Source organism: Phodopus roborovskii, unplaced genomic scaffold (genome assembly GCF_943737965.1).
Source record: "Phodopus roborovskii unplaced genomic scaffold, PHOROB, whole genome shotgun sequence".
NCBI classification, from domain to species: Eukaryota; Metazoa; Chordata; class Mammalia; order Rodentia; family Cricetidae; genus Phodopus; species Phodopus roborovskii.
In genome coordinates this window covers 787,818-807,966 of record NW_026126480.1, presented here as the reverse complement: position 1 = coordinate 807,966, position 20,149 = coordinate 787,818, and the positions used below count along the sequence as shown (strand labels likewise).

Below are 20,149 nucleotides of genomic sequence, written 5' to 3'. Positions count from 1 at the left end.
ACAACCACAGATAATAAGCTCATTGTGACCATTGTCAGTTAGAAACAGTGCAGTTGTGTTAACTTTAATGGAACAAAGGAGGAAGAGGAAAGTGTGGTATATATTAAGATATTCATTACTAAGAGTAAGATTGGAAGGAAAATGGGCTTAGTAAGACTAGAGATTAACAGGAATTAATATTAGATTAACAGGAAAATAAATAAGAATTAGAAAAAAGAGTTGGAATGGGATTCTGTTTGCTTAAATAGTTTAAAATTATTAGTGAAGAAGTATAAACATGAATTGATGGTGGATGAAACAAAAAGAAACAGATATGAGAAATATAGAAAGTTACAGGGGTTGCAGGTAAATACGAGAAAGAACAGAACGAAAGAGGTGCAGAAACAAATGGAATTAAACTAATTGAATAATATAAAAAACACAACAAAATAAGGAACACTTATATTTAAATGTTTCCATTATTTTTCTGTTGCTGTGATAACTATTAGGGCCAAGGTAACCTATGTGAACAGGAATTTAGTTCACCTATGGTTCTGAATAAGTATTTATCATGGAAAAGAAACAGCTGTAGCCCAGAGAACTCAAATCTTCAAACACAATCATGAATCAGAGAATTAACTGGAAGTAGGGTAAGACTATGAGCACTAAAAGTCTGCCCTAGTAACATACTTCCTCCAGCAAGGCCACACACCCCAACCTTCTCTAAACAACACAACCATCTGGGAACCAAGTATTCAAGTACTGGTACTTATTAGGGACATTTTTCATTTCAACTTCCACAGCAAATGAAAGTCAAAGTGATAGTCATAGTTTCAGTCAATATCCCTAATTTGCTGAGATGGATGTTAGATCCAAATTCTCCATAATATATTTTTCTAGAGCAAGTTGATGATGCCAGATCTGCTCTTTGTGTTTCTAGAAACACTTGGTATATGATCAGACAATAGGGGTCTGAACTGGATTTATGGACAAACATCAGAAGGGGTGGACCATGCTTCTGGATTTTCCCAGACATCCTTATAAGTGTTGCCCTGAGTACTTCACCCACTAATATGCAACACCAATGCTGAGTGGATCTCAGCATCTGAGTCTCTGATGCAACCAGGCCTTATTTATCCTTTGTCTGCATATGCTCCTCTTACTAATGCTTGGATTGTTTATGCCAGCATCATTAACCTTAGCTTGAGCAAGTTTGCTCTCCTAGGTTTCAGTTCAGGTTGGCTCACATGGAGTATTCATGAGGCTCTCTGGGCCTCACCCTGTTAATGGGAGGATGAGCATTTGGTGCTTTAGTGACACCATGGTGAATCATTGTCTCTTCAACCACCTCCTTGCCACCTGAGCAGTTTGACTGGAGACTTTCTCTTAGGATCTGTTCCTTCCTTCTGCCAGCATTATAGGCATTAAGTAATGAGGCACAGCTGCCAGGGGGTAGATCATCACCCATCATCCTCTCTACAGGTCTTGTATGTCTTTTGTTTTCACTTCTAAAGATTTTCCATTTCTCTCTTTTTGTGCAAGCCCAATTCCCCCCTTCCCTGCTGCTTTGTTCAGTGTTCTGGATTAGTCGGTGAACTCCCTTATGAAGTTATCATTCAGTATTTCTCCATTTTATCTTGTTTCTAACAGTCTGCAAATTACTGTGATCTTCTGTTTCCATTCCACAGTTTTCGCCTCTTTCTGGAGTCACAGATATTTTGTTTCAGGTATACTAGAGCATAGGAAAGTGCTGCCTGTCCCTACTAGAACACCTTCCTTCTCCCTATGACATTCTCATTGTTTCAGAATCTAGCTGGGCACAGCAGGCTAAGCCAGTCTTTGAGTACTGTCCCAGCATGCCAGGTCAGTGGGCTGGCAGCTGAGGAGCTCTGCTACTCCTCACTTAAGTCTAATGGGATATTGATTTTCCCCCAATCTCAGCAGGCTCTGCCAAGAAATCAATATTGCACTTGCAGTGAAGCAGACAGAGATGAAATGGAAGGCCTTGGGATGATAAGGCTGTCACTAACAAATCAAGAATGCTTCAAAGATGGCAAACAAGACACCATCAGAGAAAGCAAAGCACCACAGAAGGGAGGGGGACAAGCAAAGTCAATATAGAAAACAATAAGTTATACAAAGAGGAAGAAGATAAAGAGGTCTTAACAATGCCCTTCTGAAACAGGAAAACCCTTGCTAGGCATGGAAAGAGGAGAGAGAGAGAGACACTGGTTCTGAGAGGGGAGGTATAGCATTTGTCTATTTTATTTATTTTTTATTTTATTTTAAGTAGGAAGTTGGCAAGGAGAGCAGGTGAATCAACTGTCATGAATTTCACTCCTAGCTGTGATAGGCGACTGGAGGGATGGTACTCCTATACTGCCAGACTTTACTCACCACATTATAAAATTAGGACAAAATGATATTTACTTTTAAAGAAATTGCAATAATTGAGTTACATATTAGCAAGGACTGGAATGAGAAAGTGATCAGCAAGCAGATAAAGCACACAAACAGATTCCAATCAGGAGTGACAGAAGAATGAACTTTGCCTGTTCATTTTCCTTACCAATATTATGCAAAACTTATCTGAGGCTAATAAAATATATTAAATGGCTTATTAAGATAAGAGAATAAGGAAAGCATTCATTTATGAGATCTTGACACAGTTTTGGAAATTTGGACATAATGGAAAATTGGTAAAGGGTTATTTAGCATGGATGTAGCCAGCATAGTCTAAAGTTCTTATGGAGGGAGATGAGGGAATCTTCATGCCCACACAGGGTCTGACTAAATGACTGTAGCCCTCTATTACTTCTCCATTCTACTACAAAAAAATACTTGCAACATCCAAGTCTAAATCAAATATAGCTATATACTCCAAATAGCCTAACAATAAAAGAATGTTTAGGCAAAATGTATACAATAAAATAAAAATTGAAAAGTATTGAAATTCTGTGGAAAACATGAAAAGTTCACAGACTTAATTAAATGAGGTTACCCCAAGTCAGAAAAATCTTAAAGAACAAGAATGGAAGAAAGGAAGAGAGGAAGGAAGAAAGAAAAAAAGGAAGGAAGGAAGGAGAGAAGGATGGATGAATGAAAGGAAGGAAGAAAGAAAGATGGAAAGAAGGAAGGCAGAACATTACCAAAGGAATAGTTTCTTTTAGAATATTTGTTTCTAAGGTGAAAGGACTCAGAGTCCAGAAACATAAAAGAGCAACAGTCATAAATAGCAATAATGTGTGAATTTAGAGATTGCTATGCTGAAGTAAATGATCACTGGGCAGACAATGGAAAACAGCCTCAACAAAGAGCTGTGAGAATCAGAAGGGATGAGACCTCTACAGAGCCACACATTGTGACAAAATAGTGGAACAAGGCTTTCCAGCAATAAAGAGAAACAATCTTAAATCTAAAATTTGAGAACCATCCAGAGAAGTAAAATTGTGTGAAGCTGAGAAAACTCATACCTGAAGCTCTCAGAATCAGAAATGTCCATGAAGCTTTTCCTAAACAATCTCAGAAGCCTGTGTTCCAATAAAATATGGCCATAATACAGGGCATCAGGGAGCAGACAAGCAGTACAGCAAAGGCAACCCCACATGGCAGAAGAGCAAAGTCCCAGAATTCTAAGCCCTGAGATGTGTCTGCCAAGCATTCAAAACAAGCAGGAAGTAGGAAGCAGAGGAGCCTGGGAAGGAGTCTACTAGAACAAAGCTGTTCTCAATAGACTAATCAGCATGAGGGAGAATTTTTGAGAACATTAAAGAATAAAGTTTCACTGAGGATAATCACAAACTACAAACAATATAAGGAAATAAAGTTGACATGTTTGATCACATCAGATGGAGTCATTACTTATGGTGGAAATAAAAGCAGTGGCAGAACCACTGAAAAAGTTTGGGATCATTGAAGAAAATACAGACATGGACATGAAGCCATCTAATACATAAGACAATATGTATGTTTGTCTATGTACCATAGACTAAGACAAAATAATTATATTTATATTCTTGGAAGTGAGGAAGGAAAAAAAAACAAAAAAGAAAGAAAAACAAAAAAACAGAATGTGATGTTTGACCAAAGAGAGCGGTATTTTAATTCTGACTCTTCCACAAGCTAAACAGATGATAGCAGGTAAATAAATTACTTTCTCTAGCATCTTCTTGTGCTTTGTTCTTTGTAAAGTTTGGCAAAATGAATAACTGAATCACTTAGGGCAAAGTCTCTTTAAAAGACCTCTCCTGAATGTGGGTATCAGTTAGGAGACCTGGGCAGTCTATGGGAACTCTGGTATTGGAACAGTATTTATCTCTAGTGTAGGAATGGACTTTGGGAGCCTATTCCTCATGGAGGGATACTCTATCAGTCTAGACACACAGGGGAGGGCCACAGCCCTGCCCCAAAAGATGTTACAGACTTTGATGATCCCCCATGGAAGGCCCCACCTTCTGTGGGGCAGAAGAGGGATGGGATGCTGGTCAGTGGGGGACATGGAAGGATGGGAGGGAATGGGAACCAGATTGATATGTAAAATAATATTGCTTATTATTTAAAATTAAAAAATAAAGCAGCCAGTCAGTGGTGGTTCCTACCTTTAATCTCAGCACTCGGGAGGCAGAGATAGGTGGATCTTTGTGAGTTGGAGACCAGCCTGGTCCACAAGAGCTAGTTCAAGAACAGCCTCCAAAAAGCCATGGAGAAACCCTGTCTGGAGTAAACAAAACAAAACAAACAAACAAAACCCCATGCATTTGCATTCTTATAAAGTATCATTAATATTAGAATTCTCTGTGGCCTTTTTATGATTATTTCCCAAAGTCTTGTAAAGTTACATAACTCTGGAGTAGCAGTAACATGCCCTTGAAGGTACACTTAGAATTAAGATGAGAAGCTTGAATGTCTTCAACAGTCCCTGGGTCCCTTAATTTGATTCCTAAGGCTCCATTCTACACCCATGAAAAAGTTCTGCAAAGAGTCTCCATTGAGTCATCTTCTCTTGGTGCCTCCTTATGCTTAGTGACCCTAATCAAACAGAAAACAAGCTGTTTCACTAAGATGTAGGGAACAGTTATGTTATCAATTTCTCTCACAGTTCTTACTGTGTGGACTTTTATTTTTAATCAAATTTTACACTACACCGGAATTGTTTGTAGGCTTTCTCCTAGGAGACTGCGGGCTTTTTTGATTAAGAGGAACTACCCTTTCACTCATATATGGATTTTAGACCTAGTGCAAAGGATCACCAGCCTATAATTCACACCATGAGAGGAACTAGGATACAAGGTGGATTCTAAGAGATTCATATAAGGTCCTTCACAGAAGGGTGAAGGGACAAGTTCTCCAGAGCACATGGGGCAGGGGGCAGTGAGAAGAAAGAGAAGGGGAGGAGAGGAAAGCACTTGGGACTAGGAAGATTGAGTCAGAGGAGGAATAGAAGAGAGAAAAGAGAGAGAGAGAGAGAGAGAGAGAGAGAGAGAAAGAGAGAGAGAGAGAGAGAGAGAGAGAGAGAGAGAGAGAGAGAGAAAGCATAAAAGAGGGAGCCATTATAGGTTTGAAGAAAACTAAAGAAATGTCCAGAGACCTACAAGACTGACACCAACTAACAATTTGAGCGACAGTGGAAAGGCTATCATAAATGTCCTTCCCTGATAATGAGATTGATGACTAACTTATTCACCACCATGGAGCCCTCATCTAGTAGCTGATGGAAACTGAAGCAAACACCCACAGCTAAACACTGATCCAAACTGAAATCCAGATGCAGAAAAGGAGGGCAAGACCACACTGCAGAAACACATAGAGACAGCTGACCTGAACAAGGAGGAGCTAATGGGCCACCAGACTGGGAATCCAGCATGGAACTGACTCAGACCCCCTGAACATGGGTCTCAGCTAGAAGGCCTGAGCAGTCTAAGAGACCTCAGACAGTGGAACAAGGATGTATTCATGGTGCACAAAAGGACTTTGCAGGCACATCCCCCATGGAGGGATACTCCCTTAACCTAGAGACAGGAGAGAAGTCCTAGTCCCTACTCCAAATGACTTGACAGATTTAGATGACCCTCCTGGAGGGCATCACTCTACATGTGGAGTGGGGGAGGGGAGGGTGGTCGGGGTGCATGTGAGGGTGGGAGAGAAGGAAAGAGGTAGGGAGGGAGGGAGAGAGAGGGAACTGGGATCGATAGCTAAAATAAAAATAAAATATTAATATAAAAAGAAGAGGAACTGTCCTTTTTTTTCAGTCTTAGCGCGTAGTGAAATGTCCAACTATAGACACAGCAGAAACTCACAGAATGCTTTCAGAATGAATAAATGAACATTAACACAATGCATGTTAGTTTATGACTCAAAATAACTAAATCAGTATTTTCAAAAAAAATTTATGTTTCTATACAGTTATTTCTAAAAGTTTGACCAAAGTGCCTGGCCCCTTAGATGTCCCTGATGTGAAAATCTCCTCAAGAATCACTGTCAGTAGACAGATCATTAACCCAGTTCTGAAGATGAGTCCTGAAATGACCAATAAACATCACTAAAAAGCTGCCTTGGAGCTATAGCGACGACTTAACATGTTTACTGCTCTTGTAGAGGGCCTGGATTTTGTGCTTGTTATTCACATTGTGACTCACAACTGCCTAAACTCTAACTCTTACATTTAGCTCCCACAGATGCCTATATACATGAAGAGCACAGAAACTCAGTCAGGCAAGTAAGTACACACACACTTATAAATGAAATGAATGAACAAATGTTTTAAAGAAATTTTATAGAACTTTCCTAAAGCTCTGTTATTTATTAGTAAAAACAGACGAATATGATAACCATTTTGTATGTCTCAAATAACACAAAAAAGAAAATAAGTAAAGAGAAAAGTTGAAATACACTGGGTGATCAGAACCATGGACTAGTATCAGGTACTTATTTGATTCTAGGTAGTATTATTAGGATTTGAAATCCCAGTTTATGACAGAAGGCATTAGGAGAGGAGGAGGTCTCCTTCCCCTTCATTTCTCCTCTCTCTATTCCCCATTCACACAGCAGCAATCTCCTTATTGTGCCAAGTGTCTGGAGAACTTACTAGATGAAAGAAGTTGCATACTGTAGAGCCCTTCTGGGAAATACAAAAGTAATTTAATTTTTCTTTTCTGCAGAGTTCTCCAAGGACAGAAATTGTCCACAAAGGGTAGAGAGGGAACAATATAGTATATGGAACTTCTGAAAGTCATGACAGTAAACAATGATCTTCTATTCAATAGTCTCTGACAAATCAATCACCTTGTCTGTAGCAGATGTTATGTTGGGTGACAAACAGGAACACTCATAGATGAGAGTAGGGCCCACATTGTAGAAGAAATCACTACATAAAGTCTGAAGTGAAGGTAAAGATGACTTAAAGTCAGTAATCTTGGATATCAAGCTGAGTCCTAAAGGGAGAGAACAATGTGCATAAAAACAGGAAATATATCTTTCCAAGTAGAAGGTAAAAAGACCAAGAGAGTATTTCATGTAATGTATCATAATTATTGAGAGAGATGGATTTAAAAATAAAAAGCTCTGGGAAAGCAGGTCAGAGGCTCTCTACAGGAGTTTTTGATGCTCAGGACAGAGGATCCTCAAGGATGAGTAACAGGTTATAAGTTCTAATTTAGCTAACTGTATGTGAAAGGCCTTGAAGCAAGATGATGGTGTTTGTAGAGAAGCACCAAGGTCTAAACACATCAGGTTTGTGATCTCTGGGTAGTATGAAGATGCAGATCCATAAAGAAATGGAAGTCTAAGGAATGGAAAGAAATTATATCGAGAGGCAGCTATCCAAGCAGAAACAAGAACCCAGAAACAATCTCTGGTTGTATTTGATCATTCTTTGAATGAGTGGATAAGCAATGTAATCTCCTGGTGATGTCTAGAGTTCAAAATTTAGCTATAACCTGCACCTGGCTACAACCAAGCAACATTTACATCACCAACACCACAGAATTTTATAAGCTGTTCTCATTATTTGTATATAAAATTACAGTTTTATGAAAAAGGGCTTTAGCATTTCAGGTGAATCTTGAGCTAGGTGGAACCTTGGGAGCATCTTTAGCCCTTGGAATTCCAAAAAGAAGTACATAGATTTTTTTTTCCAAAAAAAAAGCAGAGTTGGGAAATGATTTGAAGAGAGGGCAAAATGGAATTTTGAGTTGCTAGGGAGATAAATCAGTGCATAAAGCACTTGCCTTGCAAGCATGAAATGAAGAATGGAGTTCAGATTCCCAGAATCCATGCAAAATCCTGACCAGTATGATGAGACACTTGTAATCCTAGCACTTAAGAGACAGAAACAGAGGCTTCTCTAGGCAAATTGGTTAGTGAGACTAGCTAGAGTTAGAGAGAGACCCTGATTCAATAAACAAGGTGAGAATTGAAAGTATAAGACACTTGATGGTGATTCTGGTTCTCTACATGTGTGTGTACATGTATATATGTACTCCCTTACACTTATGTGAACACACACATGCACACAACACACATGCAAACAAAACAAAAAAAATCCAAATCTTACAGATCCCATCAACTCCAGCCTTCCTCTAGATAAGCTCACTAGTGTTTAGCTTTTGTTTTCTTTCCCACAGTGAACTCATTCTCATGAGAACCATCTCTAAACCAATACAATGCATCACTAAAGGTAAGAACAGAAGTAATGGGACCTTCTACCAAGGCATTTGGCAAAGATCTCTGAATTTTGCTTAAAGAAGCTCTTCATTCTCTCCTTTCCAATTCTGATAGTCTGTCCACCCCCAAAAATCATACTGGAGTACTCTGAAAAGGTGTCAAAGAATACTTAAGAAATTCAAGGCTCTAAGGGAGTAAGTACAGAGAATATCATGGTTTCGTTGACAGGATTGTGAGAGAAGCCTTTGGAGTTCTGGTGCAATAATTACATGGAGATGTGCTGTTGTTTTATGTCTGGTATTTGAAGATGTCATGCTTGAATATAGTGTGTCTTGGTCAAATCCATTCCCCATTCCTACTACTCTAATTCCTCCTCTATTGCCCACATGTGCACTACTCCCACCAGATTCTATGTGTCCTTAAAAATAAATACTAAAATCACTGTTAAGATTTCTGTTGCTGTGTAGAAACACCATGACCATGGCAATTCTTATAAAGGAACAATATTTAATTGGGGTAGCTTGCATTTTCAGAGTTTTAGTCACTTTTCAACATGCTGCAAATGATGGCATGCATGCAGACATGATGCTGAAAAAGCAGTTGAGAGTACTGCATCTTGACTTGCAGCTAACAGGAAATAATCTGATTCACTGGGGGTGGCATGAGTATATATATGAGACCTCAAAGCCCACCTCCACAATGACACCTAATCTAAAAAGGCTACACTTCAATACACTGCCACTCACTTTAGGAGCCATTTTCTTTCAGACAACCACAAACACTGAGCTCACTTACTGCTTTCTGTACATACACAGGTGTAAGTCTATCTATTAGAGAATTGGTAGCTACTCAAGGGCCGAATCCCTGAAGAAAACTGATTCTTCCTTTCCCAGAAGCCATCAATTGCCAATAGCTTCTCAGCTAGAAGTAAGACTTCTTGCCCAACTTCCCTCCACTTTCCCAGCTAGCCCCCACATCTACTTTCCCTTGGATCTATCCCTACCCCTCTGTTTCCTCTTCAGAAAAAAAAAAAAAAAAAACAGGCCTCCAAGAGAAGACAATAGACTAGAAAAAATACAATATACAATAAGATGAGGCAAAAGAACCTTATATAAAGACTGCACAAGGGAACCCAACAGGAAGAAATATCTCAAGAATAGAAAAAGAGTTAGAGATATACCTGCTGCCACTGTTAAGATTCCCACAAAACCACTAAGGTAACAGTCATAATATGTAGGCAGAAGGTCTGGTGTAGACTCAAGTACCTTGCTACCCTGCTTAGTTGAGTTAGTGAGTCATGGTCTCCTGCTGTCTTCCATCCCCTCTGACTCCAAAAATCTTTCCTCCTCCTCTTTCCAGGAGTTCCCTATTCTAGGGGAGGGTCCAGACAGAGACCTTCAATTTAGACTCCCTTATGATGTCTGGATTATTTTGTTTGGTTTTTTTTTTTTTTTTTTTTTTTTTTTTTTTTTTGGACTAGGGACTGAATCCAGAGACCTGCCTTTGTTGGACAAATGCTCTACCACTGAGATAAATCTCCAGCCTGATTCACAATTTAATGGCATTATTAGGAGGTGATAAATATTCTCAAAATTGGGGTATACCTAGGTTAAGTAGGTCATGAGTACCCTAGAAGAGTATTTCCTATCCATGTTTTCCCTTCTTCTTAACCTTCCTCAATCTTTCCTGGCCTTCCTTTTCTTCTCTCTTTGCCTTTCCCTCTTGATCTTATCTTTGCTCCTGTCTTTTCCTGACTCACATGATTTTGCCCTCACCTCTATGAAAGAACCATGGATTGAAACCTTTGAAATCATGGGTTGAGAAATATATGTAGACCTTTCCCCTTCAGAGGTCTTTCTATCAGGAGTTTTGTGAAGGTGAAGAAAAACCTATTTTCATTGTGTGTGTCTCTCTCATTAGACTTTAATCTTCTGGAAGACAGACTTATACATCTGTAAGTGCCAACTGCTCAGTAAGTAGTTATTGTTGTAGAAAGCTACAATAATGGAAAGCTACTAGCATAATCTGATGCTTGGGTGGCTAATCTGGGCTGTTAGTACACCTATATTGAAATTTCATCTTTATTACATGCCAACCATGAGTACTTTGGCTAGTCATTCAAACTTTTTACATTAAAGTTTAATGTCCTCATCCATAAAACAGTAAATTAACAGTAGCTTCATTACAAATTTGTTTGAAAGAAACCAGTAGCACAGTATTTTATGTAAACTCATAATAAGCTTGATAAGAGAAGCTGTTCTCATTATAAAACACCCATGGCACACTTTGAAAAGGGCAGATGTTGAACAGCTCAGGGTTTGCAGTCTGTAACACCTCTTGTATAAATCCTCTGTAGTTGAAGCAAAAAAGGAGCCATCAATAATGTATAAATCACAAGCATAGCTCTGCTCCAAAAGAATCTTAGATTAATACAGAAGTGACCTATATTTGACCCATAGGTTATTGTTTACTAATACTTGCTAAGTTGTCTGATTAAGAGTCATTAATAATAACCATTAATAAATGGAGCATGTTGGAGATTATTGAACTGGGCAGTAAAGAAATCAGAATAATCCCTGTTCAGGGTGAGTTCCATATTAGCACATAAATTAGGCTCCTCTGAAATAGTCTCAAGATGGGATACTATAATTTTCTAAATGTGAGAAAGTAAGAGTTAGAGGTCTAAGTTATAAAATCATTAACCATAAAGGACAATGGCAGGTGTAACACTGTGCCTTCTCATCACCAAGCCATAGTTATATTCACTAATCATCTCTTTCTACCCTCCTGAAATGGGATGTCAGGCTATCTAGCAAACAGTAAGCACAGAGCTAGATAGAGCATATTTATAGAATTAGGTAAAAATTAAATTGTTGCTATTAATTTATGCTAATCTATAAGCAGATGGGTAGCTTGAGTTTGTGAGTCAGGCTTAAGACACTCTCAAACTCAGGAAAAGTTTTCCATTTCTCAAAGTAAGACATTAATAATCTGTCAGAAATAACTATTCAAATGGTGGTAATACAGACTGATAGTCATTACGGTACCGGTCATGACTATTAAACACACCTACAATCTCCTTTAAATTACACCTTCAAACTTCACTCTTACTTAGATTTCAAACAGGTCTCATCCTTCTAACATCTCCAAACAGAAGAACTAAAATTGTAGGATAAAATGTATGACCAGGTTAAAAGGCATGACCAGATAAGTCAATATAGTTGCATCTTATAACTCCATCTAAACCCATGAGAGCTGAATGTGCAAACTGATGTACTTTCCTTAAGGCCTTGTTAAAAAGAAAATAATAATGTTTCTTTGAACACACAATGGGCTTAAGGTATACCATTCATAACACAGATCCTAAAAGATGTCACCTGTTAAAAGTTGTGCTCACCAATGAATACACAAGGGGCAATCGAGGTTTCTTTTGTAACATTTTGACACTTGAAATCTAAAAAGAATCAGAGATGGCTTATTACTTGTTTTAATAGAAAAGGATTTTAAAAATAATGTGTTATGCTCAACTCATTAGAAAAAGAAATTAGAATAACTATTTACCCACACCCCAGTGCAATTATCTATGCAATTCCAGCTTGGATAAATGCGAGTTTTATAACTGTTTATTTTCTAGATGCCTGTAAAATAAATGACGTGTGATACTACCCTTGTAAAAGCTTCCAGAAAACTCACCAATCTTAACTGCCCTCTATGCCAGCTTCAGAATAGCTTAAAAATGTAATGAAACACAGAAAAGCTTCCCTTTGCAACAACAACAACATAATTCTAGGCTAGCATTCCTACTGCTTTGTTAAAGTGTTTAGGATGGAGCAAAAGACTTAGGAATTGCCACTCAGTATTGTTGCCTCTTAGAAAAAACAGGAAAAAAATCAAAACAACAACAAACCCACTGCTTGTTATAACACAACACCAGATTATAGGTCATACCTTAATTTTTAAAATGCACTATAATTAGGTATAAAGAAGTGTATATTAAAATAAAGCAATGAAATAACTATGGAATTGCCACCTATGCCTCAATTTTTATTTCCTTTTGGATGTTAATAATGCCTACCCGATTAAGTCTTACAAATAAATGAGTAGGTTCTTACACAAAAATCTTTGTACATGGTTAATATCAGGGGCTAGAGAGATAGCTCAGTGATTAGGAGAGCTTTCTGCTCTTCAGAGACTGTAGTTTAATTGCCAGCACCCACATCAATCAAGCTGCTCAAATCTGGTTGCAGCTCCATCCTGGTTGTATCCAGGGGATACAACACCCTCTCCTGGTCTCCACAGGCACCTACACACATGTGGCACACAGATACACATAATAAAAATAAATAAATTTATAAAAGATTGTACCCATGGATTCAGGACACATAGGAAATTAATGTCTAAGAAGTCCTATAGTAAAGACAACAGTGAACTTGGTTTTCTCACCCTTCTCAGGACCACATTGATGGTAAGCTATGTTCCCATTTGAAATATATAGAACGAAGCATAGTACCATCTGGATAAGTATGACTGTATCCAAGGAATATTGTATAGTGTGCAGAATCATGCATACATCCAGAAAAGCAATCTAGTTTGATCTTCCAGAATGAACTTCAAATCAAAAGAAACAGCTTAAGGGGAAAAAATGTTCCTAGCCACCTCCCAGAACTGATCCAGTTGTTTTTGAAGCACCAAAGAACTCTGTAAGTATTCAGGGGTCGAGCAGCTACTGACTATGTCAAGCACTGGAACCTATAAACTAGTCTGCTTCCCAAAGATGAGTATTTTATGCCATCCCACTCCAGAAAAAAAATGGATTCTTCATTGTACCTTTGTCATCTAGTTTCTCATTTCCTGGTCCATTTAATAGGTGGAATTTAGGTCATGGGATTATGCCCTAGTTTCCATAGAAGCAATAGAGGAAAATATGAACAAGTGAGATGGCCAAGTCTGACAAACTTCCATTCCTGGAGCCAGAAAGAAAGAACTGCTCCCAATGGTTGTTCTTTGACTTCCACACATGTGTCAAGACACACACACACACACACACACACACCAAAGCAAATATATGTAATAAAACTATTACAAATAGCATGTCGCATGCTTGTTAGTATTAAGAGTTCAGTACAATTCATATCACCTCATAAAATCATGTAATGTGGTACATGCTTGTTGTCCCAGAGCTCAGAGTATGACAGTCATCCTTTGGCTGCATAGTGAGTTTGAGGCCAAGCTACCATATATAAAACCTGTCCCCTAAAAAAGGGAAAGGAAAAAGCAAAGCAAAACAAAGGAATTGTAGGGTTTTCCTGCATAGATGAGCTTAAAAAGAAAAAACCCTAAATATAATTAATGTGTTTAGCACTTATTAAAATGACAAAAGAAAAAAAATGCTGCAGTGTAAAATGTTTACTCTTCTACTGCTATAAGTAGCCCCATCTCAGAAGCTGTATAGTCAAGCACATTATTCTCTGAACAGAAGGCATCCCCAGGTATATTTACTTTTAAGTCAAACTGGGGAGATTTTAATTTAAAATACTTGCTTCCCAATGCAGCTATTGATTCTAGAGCACTCTTGGAGATGTGGGCCTCAAGAGTCAGTAAACACAGAAGAGAAATAGTTGAGGAAATCTGCAAGAAGTGGGGCTAGTGCTAAAGAGAACAGGAACAGAAGACACTGCAGGTTTTCCTCTGTGGATCTGACAAATCCTAAGTATGACACAGGTACAACATGCTCCATTATTTCCAGCCATACTGTTGTCACCTAACATCCTACTTATAAGCACAACTACACCTGAAGCACCACACTTCAAGATGCAGGAAGACTTTTCTCACCATAGTGCAGCTGTGTGTGCCTCAGAGGAAAATACAGACAGTAAAATCCAGGCTAGCAGAGCTATGGCAACAATCAGTAGGAGGAGTGTGTGTGTGTGTGTGTGTGTGTGTGTGTGTGTGTGTGTGTCTGCGAGTGTGTGCGTGCATGTGTGCTATAGTGGAGTCAGATTTAATGCACCTGGGAAATCCAAATACATTTTCACAGTGATTACAACAACTTTAGTAGGTGGTGTGAAAGCAAATCCCAAAGCTATAAGAGGGAAAACTCAGACAACAGGCATCGGTAATGTAACAGGTGAACCTCTTACCAGGTAGCAGGATTTAGGCAACACTTGAGAAGAGCACAGATGGCAGGACCCCAAACTTGTATTATGAAAGCACCTTATGATGATTATATATGGTCATGGGAAGGGAAAAATATCCATTGGTAGAGTAAATTAACAGAATGAGACAGACTGAGATCCTGAGCAATTCACACCATAATCAGGAATAGGAAATTTTAATAATTATTTTAAAATAACAAGCATAAAACAGGAATATTTGGGGAAAACTGAGACTTTTGAGGAAACAATCATATTCTACCTACAGAATCCACAGGGAGCATTCATTCAGGCAGTCTGCACAGAAAATCTGATTTAGTAAAGATCATATTTCTTTCCTTTGACTTTAGTATAAACAAAGATAATTTAAAGATTAGACGCGCGCACACACACACACACACACACACACACACACACACACACACATCAAAACACACACACATCAAAATTCATCAGTTAGCCAGGGGCTACTATATTGTTCTAGCAACAATAACAGCTTCAAAGTCTCTCACAGAAAGTTGCTGCAGGAAATGGAAGGCTAAACCAGGAAATCGGCTTCAGTGATGGAATCAGCAGTAGGGCAGACACAGTGGTTTCAATCACAAGTTCCAGTTTCATTTAAGAAAGGGCTGGACTTGGTTATATAAAATGAAAAAAATTGAAAAAAAATTAACAAAATTAATAAAATCAATTTAAAAATCAAAAAAAAAGAAAGAAAGAAAGAAAGGGCAAGGCTGCTGCAGATGTTCACAGGGTTGCTACAGGATGTGTCCATGAGGATAAGTCAGAGGGTGTGGCATCAGTTAATTAGTAGTTTTGGAGATACGTAAGAGAAAAAATAGAAATCAGATGTTCATGACCAGTTGATTATGATGTCATATAAGAAATGATTAATTGCTTAAAGATTTCTTTTATGAAAATGTTTTCTACTGGACACATCCCCTGATCCGAAATGCAATCAAAGAAGGAAGTGTTTGCTGTTCCCAAATGTGGCTATCTCAGGACCAGACAGAATATCTAATCTGGACCTCAGCTTTATAAATGTTGTAGTGCTATACTCAAAAACTAGCAGACATGTATCTCCAGATGTGTGAGCAGCATGGCACTTCATGTAAATGATGCATGCTATTTCAGAGGTTCCTAATACTGATGGTGAAGGTTAACCCACCATGTCAGCTAGCAGTTCAATTTAGGATGCTCAGAAGGCCAAACAGCAACTGCATTACTTACAGAGAAGACAGAAGTAGAATGTGTGTTCTGTGTTTCACCACTGACTCTAACTCATTGAATATGAAATTCCATGCCTGCTCTCCCACACCTGTCCACAGTTTGTCTTCAAACTTAACACTAGTAGAAACTTAGAGGATTAGAAAGGCAGTATTTAAGTGGGAGGGTCAGCCAGACCTTAAGTTATTGATCATAGTGTCCTCAAACATATATGAGGACAAGATTGTGTCTGTTATACAGTATCTTCAGTCCCCCTCACAAAATGCTTGATTGGAAAGCAAGAAATACCTGATGGTTTGTATTCAATGAAAGAGTAATAAAAGACCATATCAACATAGAAAACATGTAATCCAGTTTATCCTAAGCTAGATGAAGAGTTAGAAAAAGAAAATGAAAGGGAGGGAATGCAGGAGGGACAGAGGAAGAAAGGAAGGAAGGAAGAAAGGAATGGAGGGAGGGAGGAAGGGAGGGAGGACCTGAAGGAAAATGCATATGTGAATGGGGAAAACAGCAGGCGAGTTAGCTCATATTTTGGAATGAAAAAGCAAACCCAGAAAAAGACTTTAGTTGTTAAACTTCTGTATGTTAGTCAAGAACCAAGGGAATACTAATAAGTAATGGGAATTAAGGATTAAAAGAGATGGAGACTTGCCCTAAAACACAAGAACCATTTTTAAAAAGATAACATTGGAAACTGAGGGACAATAACTTCTACACATAAGAAAAGATTAGTGCCAGCACATAGGTGAGCCAAGTGCTAAGAGTGCCTTGCAAATCACTACAGCAAAACTCTTTCAAGTAGGACCCCATCAAAGGGACCACCAACTCCCTTTCCCCTTTTCTCATCTTTTGAGTCAAGCAGCTGCTGAATGCTGCTGGCTTTACACTTCAAGGACAATCTCATCCACTAATCTTGAGCAGTCATTTTCCTATAGGAATTCAGGTAATGTTTAAATCAAAGTAAACATATTTAATGGGACACTATTTCTTCTACCTACTTTGAAATATATAGTTGTATCTAAGATGTATAATAGGTTATCATAGCTATAATGAAACTACTATTCAGAATACCCCTAGCCCACTTTGAATAGTGGCCATTCAAGAAATCTCCCTCTCAAGTCTCTGAGATGTGTACAAATGTCTATAATGAAGTCTACATATGAAGTCCAGAAGTAAAGAGACAGTACCTGTCTTATGCACACCCAAACAAGTATCAAATTATTGGGCTTTACAAATATCTAAATAGAACAGTCATGGAAAAACTATATAAATTGAAATCCTAACAATCTAGTTACACAAAAAGTCACACAAAAAATTTTAGAAAAATACAACAAATGTGATGAATATGATAAATGTCCTACCTTGATTACAATTGGATGAATAAATAAATCAGGGCAGTACACTGCATGGGATAAATTTATGTATTATATGTAAATTATAAGTGAAGTTAATTAAACAAATTTACTTCAAAAGATATTTTCTTCTAAAATTGAGATTTAAACCAAAAAGGGAGCTGAGAGTGAGAGTAGAAAAGAAAACTTATGCTAACATAACAGAGATTAGTGAAAGCACATGTCTTTTTGTACCACAAAGGAGCCTGGGTCTTCCAGCCTTGCATCAGTTCCCACTTCTTTGTACTTACCATGTCCCCAGAGAATCAGAAGGACCAAGCTATTCTATGTACTTCACATTTATACCTATCTTACCCTAGTATTCTAGTATTCCCATTATGATGGTCCTGTATTATTGTCATCTGTTTATTCATATGACAAAGTGTAACTCCTGACATGCAGGTGAATGTATTTAACACAGTGTGAATTTAAGAACAAGACAATGTCACAGAATGGCATATCCATTTTGTCATTTCCTATAAAGTTATAGAATATTATAAGAACTAAGTGCAAGAACGCTTGTAAAACATACCTGGTGTATAGTGAGCTCACAGAAGTTGTGCATAGTTATAATCTATGAGAAGTGTGGCCATGTACAAATGGTTTTGTTTTCTCAGTAATAATTGTCTTAAATAGTAGATAATGATTTCTTCTCTACCTACTCATTACCTTGCTATGAGACAAAGCATAAAGCAATTTGCAAACTCTCTACCATTGGGCAGAAACATCGCAGTAATCTATGATAATTATAATGGTTATGTGTCAGAATCTTTGTGGAACTTACTCTGTTAAACTTATTGTTTAATGTAGCATTACCTTCGCTGAAGTTTCAAACCATCCCACGAAACCATGCTCCTTGCAGAACTGGTCCATCTTGAGTCCATTGTTCATAAGCACATCCTTTCCCTGGTCACATTTGTTGGCCAACAAAACCACTGACACTGGCTTCCCATTAGGGAGAGTTAACTTTGAGTCCAAGTCATTTTTCCACTTTGCTACTGCTTCAAATGTGGCTGGCCTGGTGACATCAAAGACAATAAATGCTCCCATAGCTTCTCGGTAATAGACTCTTGTCATGTTTCCAAATCTTTCTTGACCTATCACCAAAATGAGACAGAGTTTAGAAAGTTATCAAAAGTAGAATCATAATTAGACACTACCCTAGAGATTCATGGGGTCTCCAAAATGAGCATATGATGCAATAAAGAGTTGTAGTACTAAGCTTTAAATAGTGGACAAATATACAATATACAATTATGCAGCTGTGTTATGCAATCTTTACAGCCAGAAGGAAATCTTAAAAAAAAAAAAAAATAGGGTTTTGTATCCTGGACCTGTGAGATGGTATGGTAGTTAAAGGTTCTTACTAATTAGCCTAAACTCATGTGTTCAATCCCCAGACCCTCCCATGGTAAATGGAGAAAACCAACTCCTACAGCTTATCCTCTGCCCTCCACAACTCTACTATAGTATCTGTGCTAGTTTATTTGTGTGTGTGTGTGTGTGTGTGTATGTGTGTTCACACACATGCATACAAAATGAGTAAATAACTGTAAAAAATTATGAAATAGTTATTGAGAAAGTACAGTGTAGTATGTAATATTCTGTAACTCTGTATAGTTACTCTGTAACTCTGTATACCTCAGTAGGTATTGGTGTGAATATTTATCCCTAGTGTACAAATGGATTTTGGGAGCCCATTCCCCATAGAGGGATACACTGTCAGCCTAGACACAGGGCCTAGTCCCTGCTCCAAATGATGTGACAGACTTTGATGATAGCCCATGGAAGGTCTCATCCTCCCTGGGGAGCAGAAGAGGGATAGGATGGGGGATCAGTGAGGGGCAAGGGAGAGTGGGAGGAAGAGGGAACCGGGATTGATATGTAAAATACTATTGTTTCTATTTAAAAAAAAAATAAAAAAAATAAAAACAATAGATCCTGTTCTTATAAGAGAACGAACTAAGGAAAACAGAAATGTATTTTGGTAGGTTTTTGGGTTTTTTTTTTTTTTTTTTTTTTTTTCCTCTCACAGAGAAGCAGCCAAACTAGCACTCCAGCCAAGTCACACTACCTATATGTACCCTGACAAATTCAGCTGCAGTTGCCTGGAAAGTGGAGTCATAGGCAACCAACAGTATAAGGGGTAGAGTAGAGAGAGACAGCTCAGGTTTCAGAATCCTGTGGGTAGCCATAGTTTTCAGTGAAAAGTGCCCCAAGTACAGCCAGCTTTGGAGATAGAGGAAGTGTGACACAGGGTTTTAAAGCCGAGAGGAACTCAACACTCTCACAGCCACTCCTGCCCATTGCTTGCATGAGCTTCAAAGCTCACAGGAAGTTGGAAGCAGAACTTAGTGTAGTGTCCTGATGGGTGCAATCCAGCTTCAAGCAGTACAGACAGCAGACAGCATCACAAGTGTGGAACCTGAGGTAGAAACTTCTAGCAATCCTCTTCCTATGGTATTCAGACAACTCCATTAGCAAGCAGGCCTCTCATACTCCTTCAGGACCTCAATCACAGGAAGCAAGAGTGAACAGGGGTCTGGAATCAGCCTACCTCCACCCCACCCCCTGTCATGTTCACACCTGTGACCACACCCATTTGGGCGTGGTGAATGCAACAGGTATGGGCAGAGTGTATATCTCATTCCATATTTGTTTTGTTATTGTTTTAACCTGGCTCTCAGTGTTTTGTTTTGTTTTTTAGTTTTTATGACTGTCCTTTCTCTATTCCTACTC

General features: G+C 38.4%; 1 protein-coding gene across 1 annotated transcript in view; it reads right to left on the bottom strand.

Annotated features, from left to right (window-relative positions):
• Rab38 (RAB38, member RAS oncogene family) overlaps positions 1–20,149 on the bottom strand; it is a 60,434-nt gene that overhangs the window by 19,136 nt on the left and 21,149 nt on the right. Inside the window, exon 2 of the mRNA XM_051192183.1 lies at positions 18,227–18,507. Within this exon, the coding sequence (XP_051048140.1) occupies positions 18,227–18,507 (281 nt within the window). The remainder of the gene's footprint in view (positions 1–18,226; positions 18,508–20,149) is intronic.